Source organism: Larus michahellis, chromosome 1 (genome assembly GCF_964199755.1).
Source record: "Larus michahellis chromosome 1, bLarMic1.1, whole genome shotgun sequence".
In the NCBI taxonomy this organism is placed as follows: domain Eukaryota; kingdom Metazoa; phylum Chordata; class Aves; order Charadriiformes; family Laridae; genus Larus; species Larus michahellis.
Genome location: NC_133896.1, coordinates 216,071,258 through 216,097,016, shown reverse-complemented (window position 1 = coordinate 216,097,016; position 25,759 = coordinate 216,071,258). Strand labels below are relative to the sequence as shown.

Here is a 25,759-nt window from a genome sequence, read left to right as displayed (position 1 = left end):
AAAAAAGCCCAGGCTGCCCTCCGTTTGGAAAATCACATCTATATTCTCCCCAGAGCTCAAACTGCACCCTTCAAGAAACGTTAATAAACTCAGAAATTTTCAAATGCAACATTAAAGAAGAAAGGCGGTTATTTCTAAAAGACACTCATTTGATACCTCACAAAAATTGCATGACTGCACTCCGTGCAATTACTGTATTTTCCAGCATCTTGGTGAGTTGAATGCAACAAATAGCAAAACCCCCCATGCAAATTAGAATATTTTTTTTTTTTCCATTTTGCAATTTTTTTCTCATTTACATTTTCCCTTGCCCCTTTGCCTTGGACTCCCCAGCAACAATGAAATCCCTCAGGGTGCAAGAGCAGAACAAGGATGGAACGGAGTCACCTCCAGAGCTGGCGTTTCTCCGGTGGCTCTCGCACAGAGGATGCTGCTTCAGCCTCTCCTGTCCAGCCCATGGGAAGCTGTGGGTGCCTCGAGGCCGCACCAGGTCACGACCTCCTGTCCCTGGGTCTGGAAGGGGGCTGGGGTTGGAAAAGCTGGGACCTGATGCCTTGAAAGGCTGGAAAAAGACCCAGCTCCTGGAAAGTCATTAGCCTTGGCTGGTGGGGATGGAAGGTGTAAGAAGGAGCCAGGGCTTGGAGGTGTCCCCACATGCGCCTCAACCTCTGGGTTGGAGCCAGGACATCTGAAAATACGTGCCTATAAGTGCATGCGCCCTTGGGCTGGATGAGACATGCCTTCCCATGCCATCCCCTGAAGGACTCACCAAAAAGCAGGGCGTGGGGAGCTCCCACGGAGCACTGGTGGTTGGGATGCTCCTGAAGACACCATGAAACTCCACAAAACTCATGGTATCTATGATCAGGGCAGGGAAATGCCAGCCTCTAGGCACCCATCTGCTTTGTGTCCACGCTTTGCATCAGTTCCTGCACACTTTCAGTGTCTTGAAGTCTCTGTGAGGAGCTCTTCAAACCTGCAGCGCTAGATTCGGTGAGGTTTTGCGCCTCGCTGTGTCGGGCCAGAATCAGGCCCCAGGTCCTCAGAGGAGTTTCTAAATTTTCCACAAGGTTTCAACAACATTAATTTCCTTTCAATCAGTTTTTCCCTCTCTGCTGATCAGTCCTTTCTGCCTTTCATACATTTCCAGGCTCTGAAGCCTCATAAAACTTCACGGGAGAACGTTTCTGCTTGTTGGCGTGGGCAGGAAATTACTGTCATTTTTCACTTCTTCAGCCCGAGAAGGTGTTCACCAGGCCCGTCATCAGTGGGCAGTTGCACGCTGGCCCTTCCAGCGCCATCCCCAGAGAGGTGTCAGTGCCAGGAGCCAACGCAGAAATGAAGCCAAGCTCTTTATTTTGACTGGCACCAGGAAGGCAACGCGGGTGTTTCAGCAACACATGTCCAGCGGACCCCTCAGCAGCATCTCGGCAGCACAGTGAAAGCTGGAGAACATTCAGGCAACCCAAATGCACGTGTTTATCTCGGGTTTGGAGATAATACACCCTGCCCCACCACCATTGATTGACTTTGAGCACCAACATCCCTGGAATACCTCTGTGCTTTGACACCTCTCTGATGGATCTGGACCACAACACCCCTGAGAAGGACTCCTACAGACAGCATTGTATGGGGAGAGTTAATAGAGAAGACCTTTGTGGCAGAACACCAACGCAGAACTCGCAAGTGTCCACCAAGCTTTGTCTTCTTCCTTCATCATTTAAGAGGAATAATCATAGGGAAAGACCAACACGTTGGGTGGAGAGCCTCCTCTTCATGTCTATAGGTGGAAGGGCAGGGGTTGGAAGATACTATTCTTGGGGAAAGCTCCAGGACATGCTGGACAGATGAGAAAAACCCTGTTTTCCTTGGCTGTGCAGTAGCTCCACATGGCACATTTCTTGGTATGTTATCCAGGACAGCCTTCAAACTTCTACCTGATGAACTGCACCCCCTTTATGGCAGGAAGAGTCTGCAATGCTCAGCTTGCCACACACGATGATGGTGAGGACAGAGCCTTGTCATTCCTCTCCTGCAGAGCTGTCTCCTAGGGTTTAGCCTCCCCATCCCTAGTGTTGCATGGGGTTATTCCACCCTAGATGTAAGAACTCACACATGCCCTTGTTTAACTTTGTAGGGTTCCTGTCAGCCCGTTTCCCCAGCCTGTCCCATTTCTCTCCTACTCCTCAGAGTAGCAGCCATGCTCTCCAGCACATTGGCCTCTCCCCTACCCAAGTCTGGTGCCACAAGCTTGCTGAGAGGGTTCATCATCCAGGTTACCAATGAAGATATTCAACATTATCAATGCCAGTATTGATTCCTGAGGGATGCCACTCGTTATTGGCTGCCAGGTGGACTTTGCAGCACTTACTGTAACCCTCTGAGATGTTTGCACCAGTGCTAGTTGCCTGAGGCTCCCCTCATCATTGCGGTGAGAACCAGAATCAGAGAATGATAGAGGTTGGAAAGACCTCTGGAGGTTGTGGTCGGACCTCTGGAGGTTGTGGTCCGACCTCTGGAGGTTGTGGTCTGACCTCTGCTCACAGCAGGACCAGCTCCGCTGTCAGATCAGGTTCCTCAGCCTTACTTTTATCCTGCAAGTTCAGTTCAGTCTTGCTCTCACACAAAACGCTTTCATTTGGAGAGAGCAAACTGTGACCATCGCAGCAAAGTGTGGCCCCCAAATGGCAGATCACCCCACTCCTCCTGGCCCCAAGCTGTGAAGGCAGGGAAAGACACACCGCTCTACCACACGCTCGGTGGCTAAGTCTACCGTTCAATCAGCTTGTTCCCCTGTTATCAGGTTGTTCAGCGATGTTATCCTCTTTTATTCCTAAATTCTTCTTGCCTACAGATGCACACCTGTAATAATAAAGATCCAAGGTTGCAGGTGCTCCATGCATGATTTTAATGTAGTAATAATCTCTGCAGCCTGACAGATTGATATCCCAGGAGACACAAAGTGCTCTGACTTTTAAATAGGAATGAGGAGAACAATCACAGGGTTATTCCAGTGCCTGAACTCAAGGGTAACCCCCAACGGCAGAGCCACGGCTGCAAAACTCTCATTCATCAAGATACTCACGAAGGATTTGATAAAGGATCTGAAGTACAGAGAACACTTTCCTCCTCACTAATTTACTCTGTTTCATCATTTCCTCAGTCACCTGCATCCTCTTACTTCTTTCACATATAGACTTCAAGGTCTTTGGGGGAGGCCTTGCTTCTACTCTCCACATCAATGCTAAAGTCTCCACATTGCTGACACAAAAAGACATAATGCATTCAGGAAAAATTCCATCTACCACTTCCATTAAAGCCGCCTAGAAGTTTTCTGACCAACACATTTTTTTGTTGGGGGACCAGGCCAGATTTTTGGTTTTGACGAAGTCAGTGTGATCTCTGCTTTAGGACTCCCCGCTCAAAGCAGATGAGAGTCAATGAGCTGGAGAGAGTTTCAGGAGACCACCAACACTATGACTGTCCTTGCAACAATCCTGAAGATGTGACTTTGTGTAGATACCTGTTGTAAGAAAAGGATTCGATCTCGCTGTCTCACCATCCTTGTTTTGGCTGAGTAAGCCATACAGATTTTAGAGATGCACGTGCTTAGAAAGTGTGAAACACTGCATCATGCAACGTTGTGCTCAGCAGAAGTGCTCACGTGCTGCCTCCAAGCAGCACAATGAACAGGAACAAGCCTGGAACAAGCCAACAGCATAAATTTGTCAATGTCAGAACCTATCCAGACTAATTAACTTGAGCTCAGGATGAGCTGTGACTCAAAGGTTGCATCCATTTCCAGCACCCGAAAGGGTAGGAAGAGAATCTCACTGACTGGAGTCTGTCATCTTCTCTTCCCCCACCTTCTCGCTACGGCAGCTGTGGACTGATGTACGACGAGGGACAGCCATGCTCTGCCCACTCAACAGTTTTCAGGAGCACTGTGTCAGACCATGCTTTCTCCTGCCACGTCCAAAACCCCACACACCAAGAGAACAGGAAAGGAATGAGATGACAGTGTCTCCTAAGTTCGCTGACTGACTGTGGCTCAGCTCAGACCTCCCTCATCAGGAGGTCCCAGCTTCTTGGTGTTCAGACCTCAGAGGAACCCAAGCACCAGGAGGTGCTACCTGTTGCCTCTATGAAGTTTTGGAGGTTCCCAGCAAGTCATTGCAAATCCCCCACGTTTCACCTTTGTGGGCCATGTTGTAGGTTGCAGATCCCTGACCTAAACCCTTCAGACATGTTGGGCTTGAAAAAATCCTGAAGCTGATCCCACTGCACTACCTGGTTTGAAGAAAGTAGTGTGGCTTCTCTCTTTCTCCATCACCACCAGCAGCAAACAGACTGACTTCTGAGAGGACTTGGATGGTGGTAAGAGATCACATCCAACCATTGTGCGATTAACAGAAGAATTAGAACCCACAACTCAAGAAAATTACTTCATCTACTGTAATTTGTGGAGAAGATGCTTCAGCCTCTGGGTTTCCAGGCACGTTTCAGCTTGCATTCTCACTTATAAGAAGGTTCACTCCCTATGCAAGCAAGTGGTATGTAAAACCCAAAGATTATGAAGCATTTCCAAGTGTTTCTAGCTCTTATGCCATTCAGAATGGGAAATCAAAGGCGTCACTGCTGGAGGTAACCGCACGAGCTACCAAACCCTGTCTCCCAGGTTCTGTGCATTGACTGCATTGGGATTTGGAGGCTGGTTTGGGAGAACCATCTGAGTTGTGAAGTCACAGTGTAATTCCAGAGAAAGATGGAAAACCAGCCCCTTAGGACAAGTGCGACCTGTAGGTCAGGCTAGGGATGCAGCTCTGCAGGAATGGCTCTCTATGTGCTGCTGTTTCTACGGCTGATAGCGGAAAATAAAGCTACATTCCAAAGCAGGCATCCCAAGAACGGGACATCATGCTCACTTTTCTTTGGCTCTAACTGGAGGCCAGAGAAACCAGTTAAACTGCAGCGAGCTGCAGTGAAAACATCTCTGCATGCAACTGCTTTCCCTCCAGCCTTACAGTCCTCACCCATCCTCGGGAGATGGCTGCTGTGATGCTGGTTTTGCCCAGCCGATGGCAAGAAATGCATCAGTTGCTCACTATCCCAAATACTGCCAGAAGAGAGCTCTCGGAGCAAATGCCCCCAGCCCCGGAATCTGGCCACGCAGCCACCAGACAGCCAGGCAGGCATTGCAATGCCTGTCTGCTCAGCAGAGAAATGTACAAGGACAGGAGGAAAAAATCATTTATTTCCAGCAAAGGAAGATAGTTCTGGATGCTTCGGTGACTTCGCAGCTAATCATTTCCATCTGTTAACTATCTTTCGCAAGCACCACTCCTACCTGACTTCCCAGCTTGCTTCCCCACTGCTGAGGATGGGGGAGAAACCCCATTCCCATCCTCTCCCTCATTTGGGGACTAGCCCTGGGAGCAGCTCAGCACCCAGGACCCACGTTGCTCCTCGGTATCACCCAGGCCATGCCCCGGGCTCAGCGCCGGCTGTGGCAGGCTCCCGGTTAATCCAGACAGGAACCTTTTTGACTCTTGCGCTGGACTTTCCTGGCAGGCAGGGAGACGAGGGCAGCCAGGAAAGGAAAGTTTCTAAGTATAAAACCCAAAGCGTCCTCAGCCTCGCAAAAGTGTCAAAGTAAGAGGCACATGGTTGACCCGAACTATTTATAAACTGAGACCCGATGGAAACACGATGGAGCTGAACCAAATTCCTGTTTCCAACCCATCCCTCTCCCTGCAGTCTGTCACCTGAGCAGCGTGGCACCAGCCGGCGTCCTTGGCTCTGACTTCCCCAGGGTCAGGGTTTTAATTATAGCTGAGTGCACAAACGGCACCCCTCAGATGAAAAGTAGGTCCTGGATTCCCCATGGTACATGGATAGTGGTCCTTGGAAAGGTGGAGATGTTAGTGTACGGTGCACACAAGCAGAAAGCCCGGCTGATCCTTTTGGGAAGAGCTCTGCCCCACAAAGGGCTCCAAGCATTTTGCTGAGGAATGCACCGAGGTGGACACTTACCCTTATTTTTGATCCCCTATAGCCATAGGGAAGGTGGCCAGTAAGAGCAATGTGCTGGTTATGTGGGAGGGACGCTCCCAGAACCAAAAAACCCACAAGGTTGCGGCTAACCTCAACAGCTTGTTTTCCACCTCGGCTGAGAGGTGCAAGTCAGGGAGGGACCCAGCACCTGGATCATTGCCACCCTCTGGCACACCAGACCCCCCCATTCAGCTCACCCCCTCCTCGGAGCTGAGCAGTAGCTCCTTGGGCCATGAGTCCCACCCAGGAAGAACCTCCACAGTCCCACCTCGGATGAGGACAGAGGGTCCTGCTCTGCCCCTGCTCCAACAAAGGGGGTAGATGCAACAGCAACTGGACATCACACCAAGCTATGGGGATCAGCAGTCCGGTGCTCCCTTCCTGCAGCCTCTTCCTTTCACATCATTGGTGAAGAGGAGGAGGAAGGACACAGGGGCAGGGAGAAGGAACAATTTGGGAATGTACGAGTCCTAGAAACATGAAATTTTAAGACCTAGATCTATTCTGAGTAATCATAGAATCATAGAATGGTTTGGGTTGGAAAGGACCTTAAAGGTCATCCAGTTACAACCCCCTGCTATGGGCAGGGACACCTCCCACTAGACCAGGCTGCTCAAAGCCCCGTCCAGCCTGGCCTTGAACCCCTCCAGGGATGGGGCAGCCACAGCTTCTCTGGGCAACCTGGGCCAGGGGCTCACCGCCCTCACAACGAAAAATTTCTTCCTCAGATCTCATGTAAATCTCCCCTCTTCCAGTTTGAACCCATTACCCCTCATCCTATCGCTACATGCCCTTGTAAAAAGTCCCTCTCCAGCTTTCTTGTAGACCCCCTTCAGATACTGGAATCAGAAATAGTCTGGACTGGGTCTATGTCTCTAGGTTGGGCAAGTATCTGTTCCTTCTGTTAGGGCATTTTTAAGCTTTGCAGGACTCTCTCACCTGTGGATCCACCCCTTCCTAAACCCCACAGCAGCCTCTGCTCCCCAGATCCTAGGGGAAGGCTAGATGTGGCCACCATGAAGAGCCCCATCCTCTTCTAGGTGACCAGGCAGCCCCTGGAGGCTCTCCATCTCAGCTTAGAATCATAGAATCTTCATGGTTGGAAAGGACCTTTGAGATCATTGAGTCCAGCCAAACAACCTACAATCTCTGCCACTAGAGCATGCCCTGAAGTGCCACATCTAGATGTTTCTTAAATACCTCCAGGGATGGTGACTCAACCCCCTCCCTGGGCAGGCTGTTCCAGTGCCTGACCACTCTTGCAGTAAAGTAATTCTTCCTAATATCTAATCTAAACCTCCCCTGCCCCAGCTTCAGACCATTTCCTCTGGTCCTGTCATTATTCACCTGGGAGAAGTGGCCAACACCCACCTCTCTACAACCTCCTTTCAGGGAGTTGTAGAGGGCAATGAGGTCTCCCCTCAGCCTCCTCTTCTCCAAGCTAAACATGCCCAGCTCCCTCAGCCTCTCCTCATATGACCTGGTCTCCGGACCCCTCACCAGCCTGGTCGCTCTCCTCTGGACACGCTCCAGCACCTCAATGTCCCTCTTGTACAGAGGGGCCCAGAACTGAACACAGCACTCCAGGTGAGGCCTCACCAGTGCCGAGTACAGAGGCACCATCACTTCCCTGCTCCTGCTGGCCACGCTATTCTTCATACAAGCCAGAAGGCTGTTGGCCTTCTTGGCCACCTGGGCACGCTGCTGGCTCATGTTAAGCTGGCCGGCCGCCAGCACCCCCACGTCCTTTTCTGCTGGGCAGCTTTGCAGCCACTCTTCCCCAAGCCTGTAGCGTTGCTTGGGGTTGTTGTGACCGAAATGCAGGACCCGGCACTTGGCCTTATTAAACCTCACACAGTTGGCCTTGGCCCATCCATCCAGCCTGTCCAGGGCCCTCTGTAGAGCCTTCCTACCCTCAAGCAGATCAACACTCCCACCTAGTTTGGTGTCATCTGTGAACTTACTGAGGGTGCACTCAATCCCTCCTCCAGATCATTGATAAAGATATTAAACAAAACTGGCCCCAAAACTGAGCCCTGAGGGACACCACTGGTGACCAGCCACCAAGAGGATTTCACCCCATTAATCACAACTCTCTGGGCACGGCCATCCAGACAGTTTTTAACCCAGCAAAGAGTACACTTGTCTATGCCATGATTCGCCAGCTTCTCCAGGAGAATGCTATAGGGGACGGTGTCGAAGGCCTTACCAAAGTCCAGATAGACAACGTCCACAGCCTTCCCCACATCCAGAAGGCGGGTCACATGGTCAGAGAAAGAGATTATATTGGTTAAGCAGGACCTCCCTTTCCTAAACCCATGCTGGCTGGCCCTGATCCCTTGGCTGCCCTGCACTTGCCTTGAGAGCTCACTCAAGATGATCATCTCCATGATCTTTCCTGGTACCAAGGTCAGGCTGACAGGCCTGTAGTTTCGCAGATCCTCCTTCCGACCCTTCTTGTAGATGGGCATCCCATTAGCCACCCTCTGGTCATCTGGTACCTCCCCTGTTGGCTAGGATTGTTTATAAATGATGGAGAGAGGCTTGGTGAGCTCTCCCGCCAGCTCCCTGAGTACTCTTGGGTGAATCCCATCCAGTACCATAGACCTGTGTGCGTCTAGGTGCAGAAGCAGATCATTGACTACTTCCTCCTGGATTATGGTGGGTTGTTCTGCTCTCCATCCTTATCTTCCAGCTCAGGAGGCCGAACACCCTGGGGATAGCTGGTCTGACTACTGAAGACGGAGGCAAAGAAGGCATTAAGTATCTCAGCCTTCTCCTCGTCATTGGTTGCAACTTTCCCCCCCTGCATCCAGTAAGGGATGGAGATTCTCCCTTGGTCTCTTTTTGTTGATGTATTTATAAAAGCTGTTTTTGTTGTCCTTAATGTTAGTGGCCAAGTTGAGCTCCAGCTGGGCTTTTGCCTTCCTAATTTTCTCTCTGTAGAACCTAAAGAGATCTCTGTACTCCTCCTGAGTTGCTTGTCCCTTCTTCCAAAGGTGGTAAACCCTCCTTTTATTCCTAAGTCCCATCAGAAGTTCCTTATTCATCCAGACTGGCCATTTTCCCCGCCCTTTAGACTTGCAACACTTGGGGACAGCCTGCTCCTGGGCCTTTAAGATTTCCTTCTTGAAGAGTGTCCAGCCTCCCTGGACCCCTTTGCCCTTCAGGACTGTCTCCCAAGGGACCCTCTCAACCAGTGTCCTGAACAGGCTGAAGTCCGCCCTCCGGAAGTCCAAGGTGGAGGTTTTGCTAACCCCCCTCCTTACATCACTACGAATTGAAAACTTGACCATTTCATGATCAGTAAATGCAAGACGACCTCCGACCACCACATCTCCCACTAGTCCTTCTCTGTTTACCAACAGTAGGTCTAGCAAGGCACCTCCCCTGGTACGCTCACCTACCAGTTGTGTCTGGAAGTTGTCTTCCATGCACTCGAGGAACCTCCTAGCCTGCCTGTTGAAGTCCCCAACCAGAACAAGGGCTGGCGATTGCGAGATTTCAGCCAGCCACTTATAGAATACTTAATCTGTGTCCGCATCCTGGTCGGGTGGTCTTCTCCATCTCAGCTTCTAGACACTTGTGCAACACAAACACAAGTCTGTAGAAAAAGCAATCGTGTGTTGTTGTAACAAAAAGCTATCAAGAGAAGCAGACAGCAGACCACGGCAGGGAACTGTTTTCAAGTCCAGTGGTTAATAGCTTTCTTTGCAGAGCTCACGGCTGATCCTCCACAGACGGTCCCATGCTTCAGAAGGAAGCGTTACCATATTTGTTCTTATGCCATTGAGCTGCTCTTGCAAGTGATAATCCTACTTTTATCACGTGTTCTTCTCACAGGAACCATATAGGATGCTACGCTTCCAGTGACTAGCAAATTAATTGGGTTTAAGACGTGTAAAATTTAAAAACCACTGGGGGAGGAAAGAATAGCAATCTCTTCCTGAGCTTTTTATTGAATTCTTAGGGAATTACGGATATGTGTGATTTGGATGAATAAAAACATGGAGCTGGAAGGGAGTTCAGGAGCCTGCGTAGACCACCCTTGGTTGCTGAGACAGGATGACGTTGGTATGGAACATCTCTCAGGGATGGGGCCTGATGGGCTGGAGAACAGCTTTTGGGGAAAGAACCTGGGACGATGAAGACCGACCACGCCACAGGTGGTGGTGGTAGGAGTGGAGCCAGCAGGGCCAGGGAAGAGGTTCTCTGGTATCTGTTTAAAATTTGTCAAACAGGGCACTGGGACCAGTTTAGGCCAGCCAGTACCAGGCAGATGGTGACAGAACCCAGGAGAGCACAAGGCTGGTTGGGACTGGAGATCAGGGCACGCAAGGAGAGGCTGAGAGCTGGGTGTGCAGTGAGAGTAGAAAGCAAAGCGGGATTCTATCCTGCTCTGCAGCTCCCTGCTGGGATAACGTGAAGGAAAGAGAGAATAGGTCTCCCGGGAGATGCTTGGTGATAGGAAGGAACTCAACAGCCCAATTCAGAACATAAGAAATTGCCATTATGAAATACTTTTCCCCATGAAGGTGGTCAAATACTGGAACAGGGGTCCAGGTTGCAGGATCTCCATCCTTGAAGACATTCAAAACTGACCTTGGGTAACCTCACATCAACTTCAAAGCTGGCCCTTCCAGTCTCGGCTACTCTGTATGTCTCTGTCTGTTCTCACACCCTCCAGCAGCAGGGATTGCAGTCTCCTTGGATCACCTCCTCTAGTATTTTCTACTTCTACAGTTCTGAATTTTTTCCTAAAATATACCAAGTGTGCATTTGCTCTGTGTTTATGCATTTTGCGCCACTTGGCAGCGGATGTGTAGAAATGAGACCTTTCCTACTCTCTTCTTTGCATCCCATCTTGTTGATGCTTTGCAAGAGATGCATCTTTTTATTTTTATTTTTATTTGTACTAGCATCACCCCTGGCTCTTGCTCCACTTCAGCTCCTCTCCCACCACTCAACCCCCACGTGGAGCCACTTCACATTTCCTCTTTGGGACATAGCAATGTTTTCCACTCATTAGAAAACCAGCTTCAAATTCCCCTGGTAGTCTGGAAATCCCAGCTGAGACCCATCAAATGGAAAGAGCTGTATCTGTTTTTATAAGGTATCAGTTTCACCAAGGGGAGGAGGTGGAAGCAGAAGAGATGCTGTCCATGTGCTGGATGGGCATGGACATGTCCCAGGCCAAGTTCACACCTCATCATAACAGCTTATTAACCATCAGGTCAAGGGCTTGAGTAGTAACCCCACTGTGTTGCAACCCTCATGTAGACATGGGAAGATTGAGAGATATGTCCTGCTCGTGGAGATAATGGGGATATCTAAAATCTTATCTGCTTGTGGAGTTTATGGTGGTTGATCACAGGCTGCTTTGGTAAGATGCTGTACAGATTTTTCCTCTTGCTCTTTAGAAAGTGGGATGAGAGGCAACAGTTTAGGTTCCAAAAAAATACTCAGACGTGTGCTTAGCCATAGAATTGTGGATTCATCCACTGCTTTTTAATGAGCTCCCCTTGAGAGCAGCACTGAGACCCTGTTTGGGAGGTGTGCAGGGAGCCTACGCCTCCAGTCCCAGGCAACAAGGAAGGATAAGGCATCACTGTGCTGGACAGAAAATACAGCTCCGCTTCGGCTCCAAAAATATTTTGGCATAACTTGCTAACTTGAATTTTATCTGCAAACGTTTGCGGCCCGATACCGCTGGGAATCCTGATTTTTCTGAGACTTACCAACAGGAAATCCCTGAGCTGGAGGGGTTTAGCTGTAATGAACTTATTGTATATTCAAGCACTGAACGTCAATTTGGATTACGATGTCAAAAATAAGCACTGAGAGCATGCAACCGTACCCTGGGGTCACCTGTCAGGAACTCCAGACTGAAATTGGCCAGATATAGACCAGCGCAGCCTTGATTTATATTTTTCCCTGTGCAAATACAACAGCTAAAACTGAAGGAACCTACTGCATCTTGGAGATGAGCCCCCTCCTCCTCTCCCCAGCGCCTTCTTCCACTTTGCACGGGGCTTCCTTGGCTGGGGATGCTCCATTAGAGCTGCTCAAAGAGCTCAGGAGTTGTCAGATGTGTTGGGAGGCGAAATTCCTTTATTAGTGCACATCTAAATCACTGCCACTTGTGTCATTCTGGGACCCCAAGTCCCAGGCACAATCCGGATTCCCATCCTCCCAGACACTCAGCACGCACAGGTGAAGACAAGCTCTTGCTCCCCGGCCCTGGGCTAAAGACACACAGGAATTCATCTGGAGCATGGGATGCAAGAGGAGAGATGCGTGGGGGCAGGAGGGATAATTTACACTTTCCCCTTCAGGCACGTGGCCACAGCCCTGTTCAGGGGCTGCAGGCAGTTTGTGCTCCATCCCATCCATCCCCTTTTCTCCGCAGCCCCAGATGCAGGCAGAAGGAAGGAGGCTGGACTGGAAAGCTGGGGATCTCCATTTGTTTCTCATACTGCATCCCGAGCACTCCGGGGTGAGACCTGATCCTCTTCTGCTGCCCATTGCTCATTGCAAGCACAGGGTGGGCAGCGCAGGCAGCACGGCTTGCCTCCACAGAATCGCAGAATGGTTTAAGTTGAAAGGGACCTTAAAGCTCATCTCATTCCACCCCCCTGCCCTGGGCAGGGACACCTCCCACCAGACCAGGTTGCTCCAAGCCCCGTCCAACCTGGCCTTGAACCCCTCCAGGGATGGGGCAGCCACAGCTTCTCTGGGCAACCTGGGCCAGGGGCTCACCGCCCTCACAGCAAAGAATTTCTTCCTGTCTCTAATCTAAATCTCCCCTCTTCCAGTCTAAAACCGTTCCCCCTCATCCTATGGCTCCACTCCCTGATGAAGAGTTCCTCCCCAGCTTTCCTGTAGGCCCCAAAGGGGTAATACCCAGAAGGGGTAATACCATGCCACAGGGATGAGAAAAGGTACCCTACCAAGGGGATTCTTTGTGGAAAAGCTTAAATCCCAGGTACAACCCACGTTCTGGATCTTAAAGTCATTCCAAAATAGAAGTCAAGAATCAGATGCAAATACACATGTCCTCTAAATAAACAGTTTTGCTAAAGTTTCCATGAGCCAGGGGCTAACGTTATTACCTGTGGTCTTGGTGTTCTTTCCAATTAATGCTATGTGGCCTGAGATTTCCTTTTAAATCCTTCCCACGGAGACTCTCCAGCCTCTTGTGGTTAGCTGGATGGAGAAGAGACTTGGAGACAAGGAAGGCTATTTGGTTCCTCCAACCGAAGGTCATGGGATTGGAGTCTTTAAAAAAAAAAAAATAATAAAAATCTTCATTCATAAACCCAGATCTTGCCCATAATGCTCTAATGGGTTTGTTGTGAAGCTGGCAATGAGATCAGACCTTCATTTGCTTTGAGGAAATGTTGAGCGTCCGCTCCCTTGCATGTGCACACACACAGTCATCTGGGAGATGGAGCCCATGGGCCCCAGTGTGGTTATCGAGGTCAGGGATGGGGTTTGCAGGGCACTTGCAGCCTCTTTTCCTCCCTACAAATGTTCAGCCACATGATGAGCTGGTGACCTCCATCCCTTCGTCCATTCCTCTGGCTTCCAGTCCCTGGGAGCAGCTCAGAGTGGTGGTGTTCACCCCAGCTGAATAATTGAGAATCCCCCTTGGAGACTGCATCCTTTCCCTTCCCTCCTCCATTTCCGGGACTGCTTGTGTGGTTTGTATTCATAGAATCATAGAACTGTCTATGTTGGAATGGACCTTTGAGATCATCAAGTCTAACCACTAACGTAACACTGCCAAGTCCATCACTAAACAAAGTCCCCAAGCGCCACATCTACCCATCTTTTAAATACCTCGAGGGATGGTGACTCCACCACTTCCCTGGGGAGTCTGTTCCAATGCTCGACAACCCTTTAAGGAAAATGATGAAGAACCTTGGGACTCCTTTGTTCGTCAAGTAGAAAAGAGTCAGTGGTATCTGTTTTATTCATTCATCTTATGCTGAAAAATCACAGCAGAGGTGGAGGTTGCTGGCTTCGGAGATGCTCAGCCGAAGAGCATGAAGAATGCTGCTCTGCTGGTCCCCAGCTTGACAAATACCCCCATGAGGCAGCAAAGCTTTTCATTAGCGCTGGAAGCTTTGCTGCGCAGATCAAGCCCACGCTAATCAGCCCACGTACTCCAGTGCCTGATATCTGGCTAACGTCAGGGCAGGGTGGATTAAAGCTTCCCTCTTCGGCCGTCTGCAGTTCCCAGCAAAGCTGACAGCATCTTGGACTTCTCACCCAGGACAAATCCTACCCTGATTTAGCAAGTCTCCTCCGTGGACAAAGGGGTAGCCAAACAACCGCTTGGTGTTGTCACACAACGTGCTGTTGACAAAGTTATCGCTATAAAAACAAGCCGGAGCCAAGCCAACCGGGGCCCTCCACCTACTCCAGCATGAGAGCATTTCCTGCGAGCACAGGGGAAAAGGTTATTAAGGATACACATGGAGACAGAGGTAAAGATTGGTGCCGCAGGTTGTGGAGCTGCACTTGCTGTATATCAGCGTGCAGGGTCTGAGAAAGGTGATCTGCAAAAGGAGGGATCCATCTGGTAGATGGCAAGTATGAAATCCAAAGGCTAGATGTTAAAACTAGGCTGGGTAGATGACAAAAAGGTGCAACAGGAACATAGAACCATGGAGTAGTTAGAGTTGTAAGGGATCTTAAAGACCACCTAGTTCCATCCCCCCTGCCATGGGCAGGGACACCTTCACTAGACCAGGTTGCCCAAAGCCCCATCCAGCCTGGCTATCCTTCATAGCTGATCCCCAGCTACCCTTGAGCCTGAACAAGAGGTTCTTGGACTGCAGAAAACCACCGTCCAGTTGCTTTTGTCCTTCACTCGTTCAAGAACTGAAGGTGTCCTGCCTGAACACGCAACACAACTCACGACCGAGAAGGAACAGCCCATCACCAAGGAAGAGTCATGATCTTGCTCTTAAAACCAAATATCTTGTAGCCAGAATCACAGTCCCATGTTTCTGATCACCAAGAGAGGTGCTGCGCTTATGCGCTGCCCTGATTGCCCTGAGAAGTGTGGCATTACCTTTATTTGCTTCCAGAAAAGTGCTTTTTAATTCCAGCACAGCGGCTGAAATTGCTCCCATTAACCCATCTCACCACAAACGCTCCTCCAACGTGACATCCACCCCAAGGCAATTGCAGCCAGGTCATAAGGAGGGACCTATAGCATCTCTGCAGCCGCTCAGCTCTGCATTCAACCCTGCAGCGTTATCTGTAATGAATATATGAAAAAAACAGCGTTGTAACCAGCATTTTGGGATTAGAGGTGAAGGAACAGCACACTGATGCTGCTGTTGCAACACAGCACGGAGCATCTCTGCCTGCTGCAAAGGACTGAGGAACCCCAGTACTCCAGAAGAGCAGAGTATAACTATGAATTGCAGTGCTAAAAACTCAGATTCCTACAGACCCAGAGCCGTAGCTGCCCAGGGATCTTTTAAAACCAGGCATATTTAGATTTCAGCTCTCTATGGGACAGGCGTTAAGCTGTGGCCAGGAGCACAGTGGTCCATTAACGGGAATTCTCCCCGTCTTTCAGACCAGGCATCAAGACACAGGAGAACTTTGTAGGGACCAAGTTAGAGGTGAGTTTGGTTTATTGCCACTCCTTCCAGCATCGGTTTAAACATGTGTGAAAGGAGGAATTGGGTGAGATTACCACAAAACTGAGATGTTATCAAAACATCTGTGCTGTGTCCGTCAGATGCCCAATCTCCCCTCAAGGAATCGTTCCCTCTCGGTCCCGCATGGGGCACATACAACCGAAGCCATAGAAAACAGATACACATAAAGGTCCTCTGTCTTTCTGCCAGCGCGCTCATGTCTCCAATTAAACCATCAAGGATGTATCGGGTTGCAGAGAAATTTCACCATCATTGCAAATTTGCCGGGAGAAGAAGATTAATATGAGAAAATGATTTCCAAACCCAGGAGCCACATTCTCAGCAGCGCTAGCCAGGTCAGACAAAACCGCAGACGACAGCCCCAAACTCTGCCAAGACTCTTTCTAATTTCAGACCAACGACCGAAACTAGTCTTTTGAAAGGAAAACCACGATGGAAGGGCTGAAAAGAAGCGACAGACACACTTCTGCTGCAGAGGTTCACCAAGGAAGGGCAAAGAAGTCCATGTACGTCCTCCACCAGGAGATAACCTGCAAGGAAAAGGACACCTTCTTCCCCAAAAGTGCCTCACTTGCTGGTAGCACTTGCAAATCTCAGCTGAAAATAGAAGCACTCAGCCCCGGCAGTGTTGGCAGCAATGAACCAACCAGCTGGAGGGATATTGCCTTCCTGAGCGGAGAAATCCAAGGAGACTTGCAAGCAGAACAGTTGCTGCAAGATAGAGCTGGGATAAAGACCTGGGTAGGCACAGGTAACCCAACCATCACACCATGCTGCCCAAATCTGTAAGGAGGTGGATGAAGAGAGAAACTTCTCCTCGACAGCTGGATTTCTTCTGCCCGTCCTGTCCATGGGGTGCAGTCGCCACACCCAGGCCAACATGCTGGGCAGAACCATGACGGCTGGTTGGCAGGTTTTCCACCTGCACCAGCTGCATGTTCAAGCTTAACAGCTCCTCATGCATATGCAGCTTAATTGACCAAACTACCTCATTACACTATTTAAAAAATACAGGCATTTTATATGAAAATTTTAGGCAGCTGGCACTGTTCAATGTTTGCAGATGTTTATATCAGCGTTAATTAATAAGTCTGTGAGTAGCGGCTGAGGGAGCTGGGGGTGTTCAGCCTGGAGAAAAGGAGGCTGAGGGGAGACCTTCTCGCTCTCTGCAACTCCCTGAAAGGAGGGGGTAGCCAGGGGGGGTCGGGCTCTTCTCCCAAGGCACAGGCCATAGGACAAGAGGAAATGGCCTCAAGTTGTGCCAGGGGAGGTTTAGGATGGATATTAGGAAAAATCTCTTCACTGAAAGGGCTGCCAAGAATTGGAACAGGCTCCCCAGGGCAGTGGTGAAGGCACCACCCCTGGGGGTATTTAAAAGCCGGGCAGACGTGGTGCTGAGGGACATGGGGTAGTGGTGGGTTTTGTCAGTGTTGGGTTGATGGTTGGACTCAATGATCTTAAAGGTCCCTTCCAACTTCAACAATCCTCTGACTCTATAATACACTACGGCACTCCAGGAGTTGCCAATTAGGAGTCGTCCATGATTTCAGTTAAACTCTTGAGAAGCAGCCATGCAACCTGATCTGCAATTGCTTTTTTAACAGTGCCATGAAAAAACACGCCATATAAGAGGGCTGACAAGACTGACTCAAGCAGCTCACACTTCAAACACCTTCACCAAAAGGCACTAGCTGCTTTCAACAATACTTGAAGAGCGTTATCCCTCTCTGAAAAGCGGGATAAAGGTCTGGCTGGCGCTGCCCACACCCCAGTGAACAGCACAAACCCCTTCCCCACAGGTACCTTGCAGGAGCCGAGGACTGGTTGCTGTAACGACATGATGCCTCTGGCACTGGCACGCAGACTGGGTGCCACTGCTGGCAGCTGGACACAACGGAACGCCAAAGCCCTACTGCCAAAAGACCAAAAAAAAAAGAAATAAATCAATAATTAGAGCAAGTGTTAGATTTATTCCCCATCTCACCTCTGCCCAGCCAAGGAAACTACGTTTAGTTTTGCCTAAATAAACAACCTGTTTCGGTTACCGTGGGTAATCAACACAGGCGCTCAGCATCAGGAGATGCTGGTGGGCTGGCCAGGCTTGGGACCCGGCAGAAAGCACAGGTGACGTTCTCCTCCGCTTGGGAAAAAGCTTCCCCCTGGGAGAACGCATCTGCTTGCTGTGGCTGGGGAAAGCAGCGCCAGTTCACATGGGTTACTCCAGCCAACTCAAGGCTTAATGGACCTGTGTCAATGAATTGTAATACCTGATTTTTTTTTTCCTTTTACATTTTTTCTTATTTTTATTTTTTCTGTTTTTTGATGGCCAGTGCTTTAGTTTCTTTTAACAAGTCAAAAGGACTTTCTGTCCCCGCCAAAGCCAAGATGATCCAGACCAGAATGGATACGGCTGTCCTAGAAGTCGGAAATTCAGAAATTCAAGTATGATTTTATCAAAGCAACCTATTAGAAGTAACCTAATAAAACCAGATTGAACATTAGACGTCAAGCTAGTCAACGCAATACATACAGGGCAAATTTCATCAGCAGCAGAGATGACATCTGACAGTTAATTACTTAGTGGGGAAAAAAGATTTCGTACTATTTAATGAAAAATTGTAACATAATGTTGCATTCTGCCATATACAAAATAAGCTGATATCACAATAGCCAGTAGTTAAAAGAAGTCTTAGTTAGATATTTCTTCCCCCTCCCTGGAAAATTATAGTCGTTCTGATGGTTGATGATCTGAAAGGTCCCTTCCAACCTAGACTGCTCTACTCCTCACATAGGGTTAGAAGACCTCGCCTGCAGCCAGGAGGTGCTCACGGCTGCCCAGAGGCACTGGCTAAACTGGGTCAGTTCAGAGGACACAGAGCACGTGCAAAAATTTCCATCTGAGAAAGGTCAAAACCCACATACCAAGGAGAAATTCGGCTGTTTAAAAGGTGTCAAACTGAGGCAGAGGAGAGCCCAAGGTTTATCCAGGCTGAGAGAGCTGGGGGGGTTCAGTCTGGAGAAGAGAAGGCTCCGGGGAGACCTTAGAGCCCCTTCCAGTCCCTCAAGGGGCTCCAGGAAAGCTGGGGAGGGACTCTGGAGCAGGGAGGGGAGCAAAAGGACAAGGGGAATGGTTTTAGACTGAAAGAGGGGAGATTGAGATTAGAGATTAGGAAGAAATTCTTTGCTGTGAGGGTGGTGAGCCCCTGGCCCAGGTTGCCCAGAGAAGCTGTGGCTGCCCCATCCCTGGAGGGGTTCAAGGCCAGGTTGGACGGGGCTTGGAGCAACCTGGTCTGGTGGGAGGTGTCCCTGCCCAGGGCAGGGGGTTGGAACTGGATGGTCTTTAAGGTCCCTTCCAATTCCAATCATTCTATGATTATCGAGAACAAGCCCACTCTTTCCAGCAGCACCTCCAGCTACGTTTCGATACAAACCTTTCCATTCATATTCGCTTTAATGCAACTACATTTCAATAAAGCTGTTCAATGTTGCAAACCAGCTTAAAGTAAAATTTCTCTCTCGTATCACCTTCAGCTCCGGGACTATACGAGTTGGTGTCTTGGCATTTCGCTCTGCTGACAGACAGACTGGGTGGGAGAAAAGAAAAGCAAAAAAGCAAACAAACCTGTCGTCCTGCTGATGCCTGGAGAGTCCCTGCAGCTCTTCACGTCACACGGCTTCCCACCAGCGACTCCACCATGGCCAGCCTCCTCCCAGGACACGTGTGTGCAGACTCCTGTTCAAGGGGAACACAAGGTTTTTAGGCAGACATATGTTGCTGGTTAACTCGGATCCCAGAAGGTGCTGGATGAGTAGCGATGCCTCCCCAATACCTTTCCACTATCCATAAAAGTTTTGCAAATCCAGCTGTCTCCCAGCCCCATCGTACAGTGTTTTTCCAGCTGCGTGCCATCTTTTTTAAAAGGAGGATTAAAAAAAAAATTAAAAATTGCCATACCATCTCATGTGAAATAGGATTTGGAGCCAGCAGGGCAGTCAGGTCTCCTAGAGAATCCCCTCTCCCAAATATTCACATTTGGATCCATATGGGCTTGATGAACAAAAAGGCAAAGAGTTTTTGGGGCTGGGGAGGACACTGTGGTTCAAATGGGGCTTGTAAAGAAAACACAAAAGGAGCCATTAAGAGAAGACACACAAGTCGAGAGATACTAACCAGTTTTATTTTATAAATACAGATGAGCTTTCCTGCAATTACCAACATAGTTTTAACATGTCATTTACTACGGGTTATTCTGGTTTTGCTTATTTTAAATACCTGGTCAAGCAAGGATAAGCCAATGCTGTTGTGCTTGCTATAAAAATAGAGTGGGATATGATCTTCCAAAACTAATATTCTCAAAAATCCCAGGAATTCTTAAGTGAGGGGAAAAGATCGCAATGAAATGTTTTCTCCACTTGAAGACATTTGCAGACATTTCACAGTGTCACAGCTGTGCAGGAACCTAAAGGTTCTTGACAGTTTAAAGCACACTGTAATATATCATCTCACCTTCAAAACCTACCATTTGTTTCTCTCCCAATATGCTATTTTCAAAGTAATTTAAAGGGGGGTGTGTGTGTGGGGGGTGGAAATAAACACAAAAAAGAAAGCCATGAGGTGGCTGCAGTCTGTACAATCCCCCCATCCTCACAGCAACGAGAAGTTTGTTGATGTTTTAATTAGCCCTACGATGCTGTTCCCCTTCACGCCGCCTTCTATAGAGACAGCGAGGAAAGGGGAAGAGAAACATGGGGACAATTTAAGGCCCACTAAAGATACATCCATAGAAAGCCCGTCAGAGAAGGTTTGTGCGGCAGATGCAGGAATCAACCATCGTGTTTGACACATGAACAATTACAGGGTTCAAACAGGAACAGCAACACGACGTCAGGGAGGAAAACCCGACTTCATTTGGTCGGGTGCAACCTGAGAAAATGCGCAACTAATGAAAAAAGAAATAAAAATCCAAAGTCCCGCTGATGCTCTACGAACCTCATGTCTCTTAATTGCACTGAGAGGCTCTGTGTTCGCTTCCGGAACACGGCCACTTCACACCTACTCTTTGGGTTGCTTTGAAAAGTGACCACCAGACACAAGCTAAAGCCTTTCTGTTATAGAGGAAAGTGAGTGCGCCTACAAACTGAAGGTGTGTGCTGCTTTGAGCATGCCGGATCCCATTTCACAGGGTGCACGACTGACTCAACCTTCCCTAAATTCACCTAAAATTATGCCGCTATCAGAAGACGGTAAGATACAGTCACAGTAGGGAGTATCTTACGCCCACTTCATTAATAAGGTGTTAATTTCTTGCTCTCTCTGCGCCAAAGCACAGCCAGAGCATCCTACCTATCTCCTCTAAGAGGATGGCAGTGCTTTCAGCTGCTGCGGTTTCCTTTAGGGAAGCTTTTCATGAGGTTGGAACAGAGGAGCTTATTCGGGGGGAGAAGATACTCATGCATATGTGCAACTTCATGCCCAAGTTTGCAGCTGGAATCACCTTCAGTGCCTTTACAGAATGGAGGTCTCTGCTTCTGGATGCTTCCATCCAGCGCATCGTCCTGGGACAGACCACAAATAACAAATGGGCATAGACAGGCTCGATCCAACAACTCAATTGCAGACACAACCGTTAAAAGCTAACAGAAGAAATGTGAATATAATTTTAATACAATCATTAAGGTGTTACCTGGAAAAAAAAAATAATGCATATTCTAGAACAGTGCTATTATGTATATTGGTTCTCACATACACGTCTTGTTTCGACAACAGATAGTCGAGATTATACATATCCACATTTTAAAATGTTAATTTCAGCTAGCCTTACGGTGAAGTTAGGAAAGAGACTAGGTCATTGGTTCAAAAGAAAGCATAGACCAGGGAGGGGGAAAAAAAAGCCAGGCATGATGAAGTGTTTTTTATTCTGCTATATATTTTTTATATTTGAGAGCTCACAACCGAGCCCAAATTCTTGGGTATACAATATAGAAAGCAAGAGCAATGAAATCCCAACTGAAACAAATACCAGGAATCACAAAGCAGGCTGCAAATTGCTTTCCCATTAGTGCAGCTGAACACATGTGCCCGTGGTAACCTACCTAACGGCAAACCGCACCTCCAGCGAACCGCTGGACGTTGCTTCCTTTAAAACACAGATGGTTAAAAAGGATATTAATTTCGACGAAGAATGTTAAGTGCCTCCCTTTCTACAGGTGGGTGGAGCGATTCCCCAAATTCCCCTAATTCCAAAGCGGTGACCGCATTTTCAGTCTGGGTTTTTATGAAGATGTCTGAAGTGCCTCGCAGCACGCTGTCCCCCCGTTAAGACACCTCGGAGCGGGGGCAGCTGAACCCCACTTCAGTAGGGAGTTCGTTAGGTCTCTGCTGATGAGGTCTGTGCCCCAGCAAAGCGGGGAACGGGCAGGCTGAGATTTTTTTTATAAGAAACCTCAGAGGCGGTTTAGTCCTCAAGGCTTCTACTGGTAGGAAGGGGTGAATTTACACCACCGACTGAAGACCCATCAGTGCAAACCAGAACTTCAAAGGCTATGGAGCACAGCCAAGAGAAAGCTGTCCAATTCTAACGAATTCATGGTATTTCTGTAACGCTGGCTACATTGCTCAAGAAAATACAGGAGTACATGGGAGAAGGTAAAGAGGTCTTGCCATAAACATACTTTTAAATTAACTTTTTTTTTTTCCCTCTGAAAAGATTAAAATAAATTTAATTCTAAATAATAATTAAGTAATTAACAAATATTCATAGAAGGGCCTGATCAGCACTAGAAGTTGTTTCCAGGAAAGCCTTTTATAAATGGATTCCAATGCCTAAAAAAAATAATAATATTCCAACAGATTATAAATACCAGACATAAGAGGACTGGAAGCAGAATCAAAATTTACCTGGGCTGTGAATATACCATGATCCTGTGTTATCGTGCTTAAGTCCGTTTTGTCTAACACCATAGGAATAGCTTTAGCTTTTTTATTTTTTATTTTTTTTATAATTAATATAAAGAATAAGTGCAATTTAATCTCTATTCCAGATCACTGATTTCACCTCAATGTCTGCTATCAAATCCCTGTCCGAGCTCACTTGTCCGAACTTTTACGCGGTCTGCGGAAGCTGGACATGTTCTCATTCAGTGCATAGATCCTTCGAGAGAACTCCTCAAACTCCCCTAGGACTTGTTCATCGCACTCCACGGCCACGGCGTGCTCCACCGGGATGGAGTTAAAGTCTTCTAGCTGATCTCCCGGGTTGAAGCCCGTCGCTTCCATCCCCATGATCTCCTCCGCTTGTTCCACCGTGCAGCAAAGGACGGGGCCCAGCGAGGGACGAAACTCACGGGGCTGCTCGTTGCTCGCAGTGCCAGAGCACTCACTGGGCAGCAACGCCCCATTTATTGCACTAGTATGTCCTAGGAAAGACTCCTGCCGGTCTTGGGTATTGTTTAGGCTCCCGTTTTCACCATTTAAACTGCTGCACAAGTCCTCGCCTTTCTTGGTATTTCCTTTCGAGGAGTCCATAGAGGTATCCAAGGAAGAAGACAGCGATCCAGGTTTTTTATCTGACTCTCCGACACGGGCTGTGATGGCAACGGGCTGTGTTAAAGCAGAGTTGTAACTAGGAGGAGGAGTTTTGTACTGTAGTCTTTCGTTTCCCGTGCTGGCTCGTTTTCGGAGTCCTTTATCTGGAGAAGGAAGCCCACTGGAAAAGCCAATATCCAATCTGCCGAAGCTAGAGCTCTGTCTCTTTGGAACGGGAATTGCACTGGATGTATGGTGTCGATCACTATAAAAGAAGGAAAGGATAAATCACAGCTGTCAGGCATGCTCACGAGCAATACAGATGTTTAACCAAAGGCTGAAGCAATTATTTTATCACAACTCTGGGCTCAGTTTGGCCAACTACTTGTATCCTAAAGTGCTAAAACCCCAAACGTGTTTAATGCTGTGTGAACTGTAGAAGACACCCCCGAGGACAGCTTTACTGAAAACCGGTAAGATCGTGCAGGAACATTTACAAAGCTCCATGGGTTGAAGAGTCAATCACCCAAGAAACCACCACATTATGTTAATTTGCACTGTTAACACCGTTTTATAAGACCAAGCTGTACGTTATGAATTATTACTGTTGACTGTATATTTATGTATTTATGGCCTGTACTAGGCCATCATAAACTCTTCAAAAGTGAGTAATAATGGCCGAATCCTCTAAGAGCGACTTCTTCCAACAGTGGACTTTCCTGACAGCTGCACAAAGGAGAAAACCCACACTAACTTTGCTATTTGCAGAGGATTATTTTTGCCAGATCATCTGCTTTTCTGTGCCAATCATTCCAAAACCATTTTGGACAAACGTCAACCTCGGTTTCTTGAGGAACATGAACTAATCAAGCTTAATTTATAAGTTGGATTTTACTATTTAATACAGTTCCACAGACCACTTACACTGTCTCAGGGTCTGTAATTTGGAACATCCGCTTTACGTCATCTGGGGTGTGTTATGTGAATTTTCCTTCATCGGCTTAATCCTTATCCAAATATAATCACCATCCTATATGCAAATAGTATGTTGTACATTAACTTAAGCAACCGGTTCATTTTCCTTCCAAATTTTTTTTTAAAAAAAGCTATTAATGATACACTGAATACATAAGACTCAACTGATGTCAGCATGAGTCTCCTTCATTAACTCCATTTAAAAGAAACTCCTTCAACTCAAGGCCTGATACATTTTGGGGTCTGTCTTGCAGGGGAAAACCATGGAATAGCATTTATAAGTAGTCCCTAGCGTGGATTGTTTTCACATTAGTTCTCTTTTTTTTGCTCCCCTTTGTAAATAGGAGAAGTGTTACTGCAAAAAGTCCCTCTGTGAAAAATAAGCATCCCCACGGAAGGGCAGCGTGGAGAACTACCGCTCTTTAATTTCCTCTCCCATCTTACCACCTCCCGGGCTGCCCCTTAATACATGCGTAGGGCTTCCTTCTCTTCCATAAAAACCCTCAAATCACCTTAAGGACATGTTGCTTTTCAGAATTTAGAGTTGCAGACAGTGAAGCAGAGATAAGCGCCACACGGGCAGGTAGCAGTAAAAATATCAGCTTTCTTCTTTGAGTTCAACTGCTGTTTCAGACCTTTTTAACGCAATCTCTGCGTTGCACTCTCAGCTTTGTTTGCAAAGATTTGGAGCATTCTTAAGAGAGATGACCAAAGAGAAGGCAGTATGGGCTACAGATGCTATTAAGTGCTGTATACATATGGTCTTGGAGAGCAGCCCTCAAGTCCCTTACTGACCAGAGACTTCAAAATACTTCAACCAACCCCAATACAATTAACCATTTATTTTTAAAATGATATAATATGACAAACAGAAGAATGTGAGGGGGGACACTTGTGAACTTTACTTGGGCAATGGGCATTGGAGACATACTGGGAATGGTCTGTTTTCCCCTTCCCTTCCCACAGCTTACTGCTTTCAGCCTTGATTGACAAGATAAACGAATACTCAGTATTACTTATTTGATTAGATTATGTTTATTTTAAGTCTTAGATAGGAAAATTTTTCACCTTCCTTCTAGGTTTGCTGAAGCAAGAGCACAGGAAAAATAAGAGTGCTGTTTTCAGCTTTAACAGCAAAATGCAGCAAAACAAAGTATTTTGCTCTCTATCAAGTTGTTAGAAACCTTACAATTAAATGCTAGGTTTTAGGAATTTACCCAAATTCCAAGATGTTCATGTATTCTCAAAGCCAGATACCATTCAAGACGCTTCTCTGGGTCCAAGGGCACATCATCCTATATTTACATGAACTAATTCCTCACAGATATGTGACAGCTGATTATTACAGTTCAAATTATAAGACACTTCATAATTAAGTAGATGGTGCTTTACAGTGCAAGATATCTAAGGTTTTGCTGCCTTTCCCATTCCAGATACAGAGATGTTGCAGACCTGAATTATCTCCCTTCTACTTGGATGAGGTGGCATGTACCATTGTAATTTGTGTGTCTTACCAAAGAGA

General features: G+C 47.8%; 1 protein-coding gene across 1 annotated transcript in view; it reads right to left on the bottom strand.

Moving 5' to 3' along the window:
• Positions 1-19,893: 19,893 nt before the first annotated feature.
• UVRAG (UV radiation resistance associated) overlaps positions 19,894-25,759 on the bottom strand; it is a 112,968-nt gene continuing 107,102 nt past the window's right edge. The window contains exon 15 of the mRNA XM_074572301.1: positions 19,894-23,527. Coding sequence (XP_074428402.1) covers positions 22,825-23,527 — 703 coding nt within the window. The 3' untranslated portion in view covers positions 19,894-22,824. The remainder of the gene's footprint in view (positions 23,528-25,759) is intronic.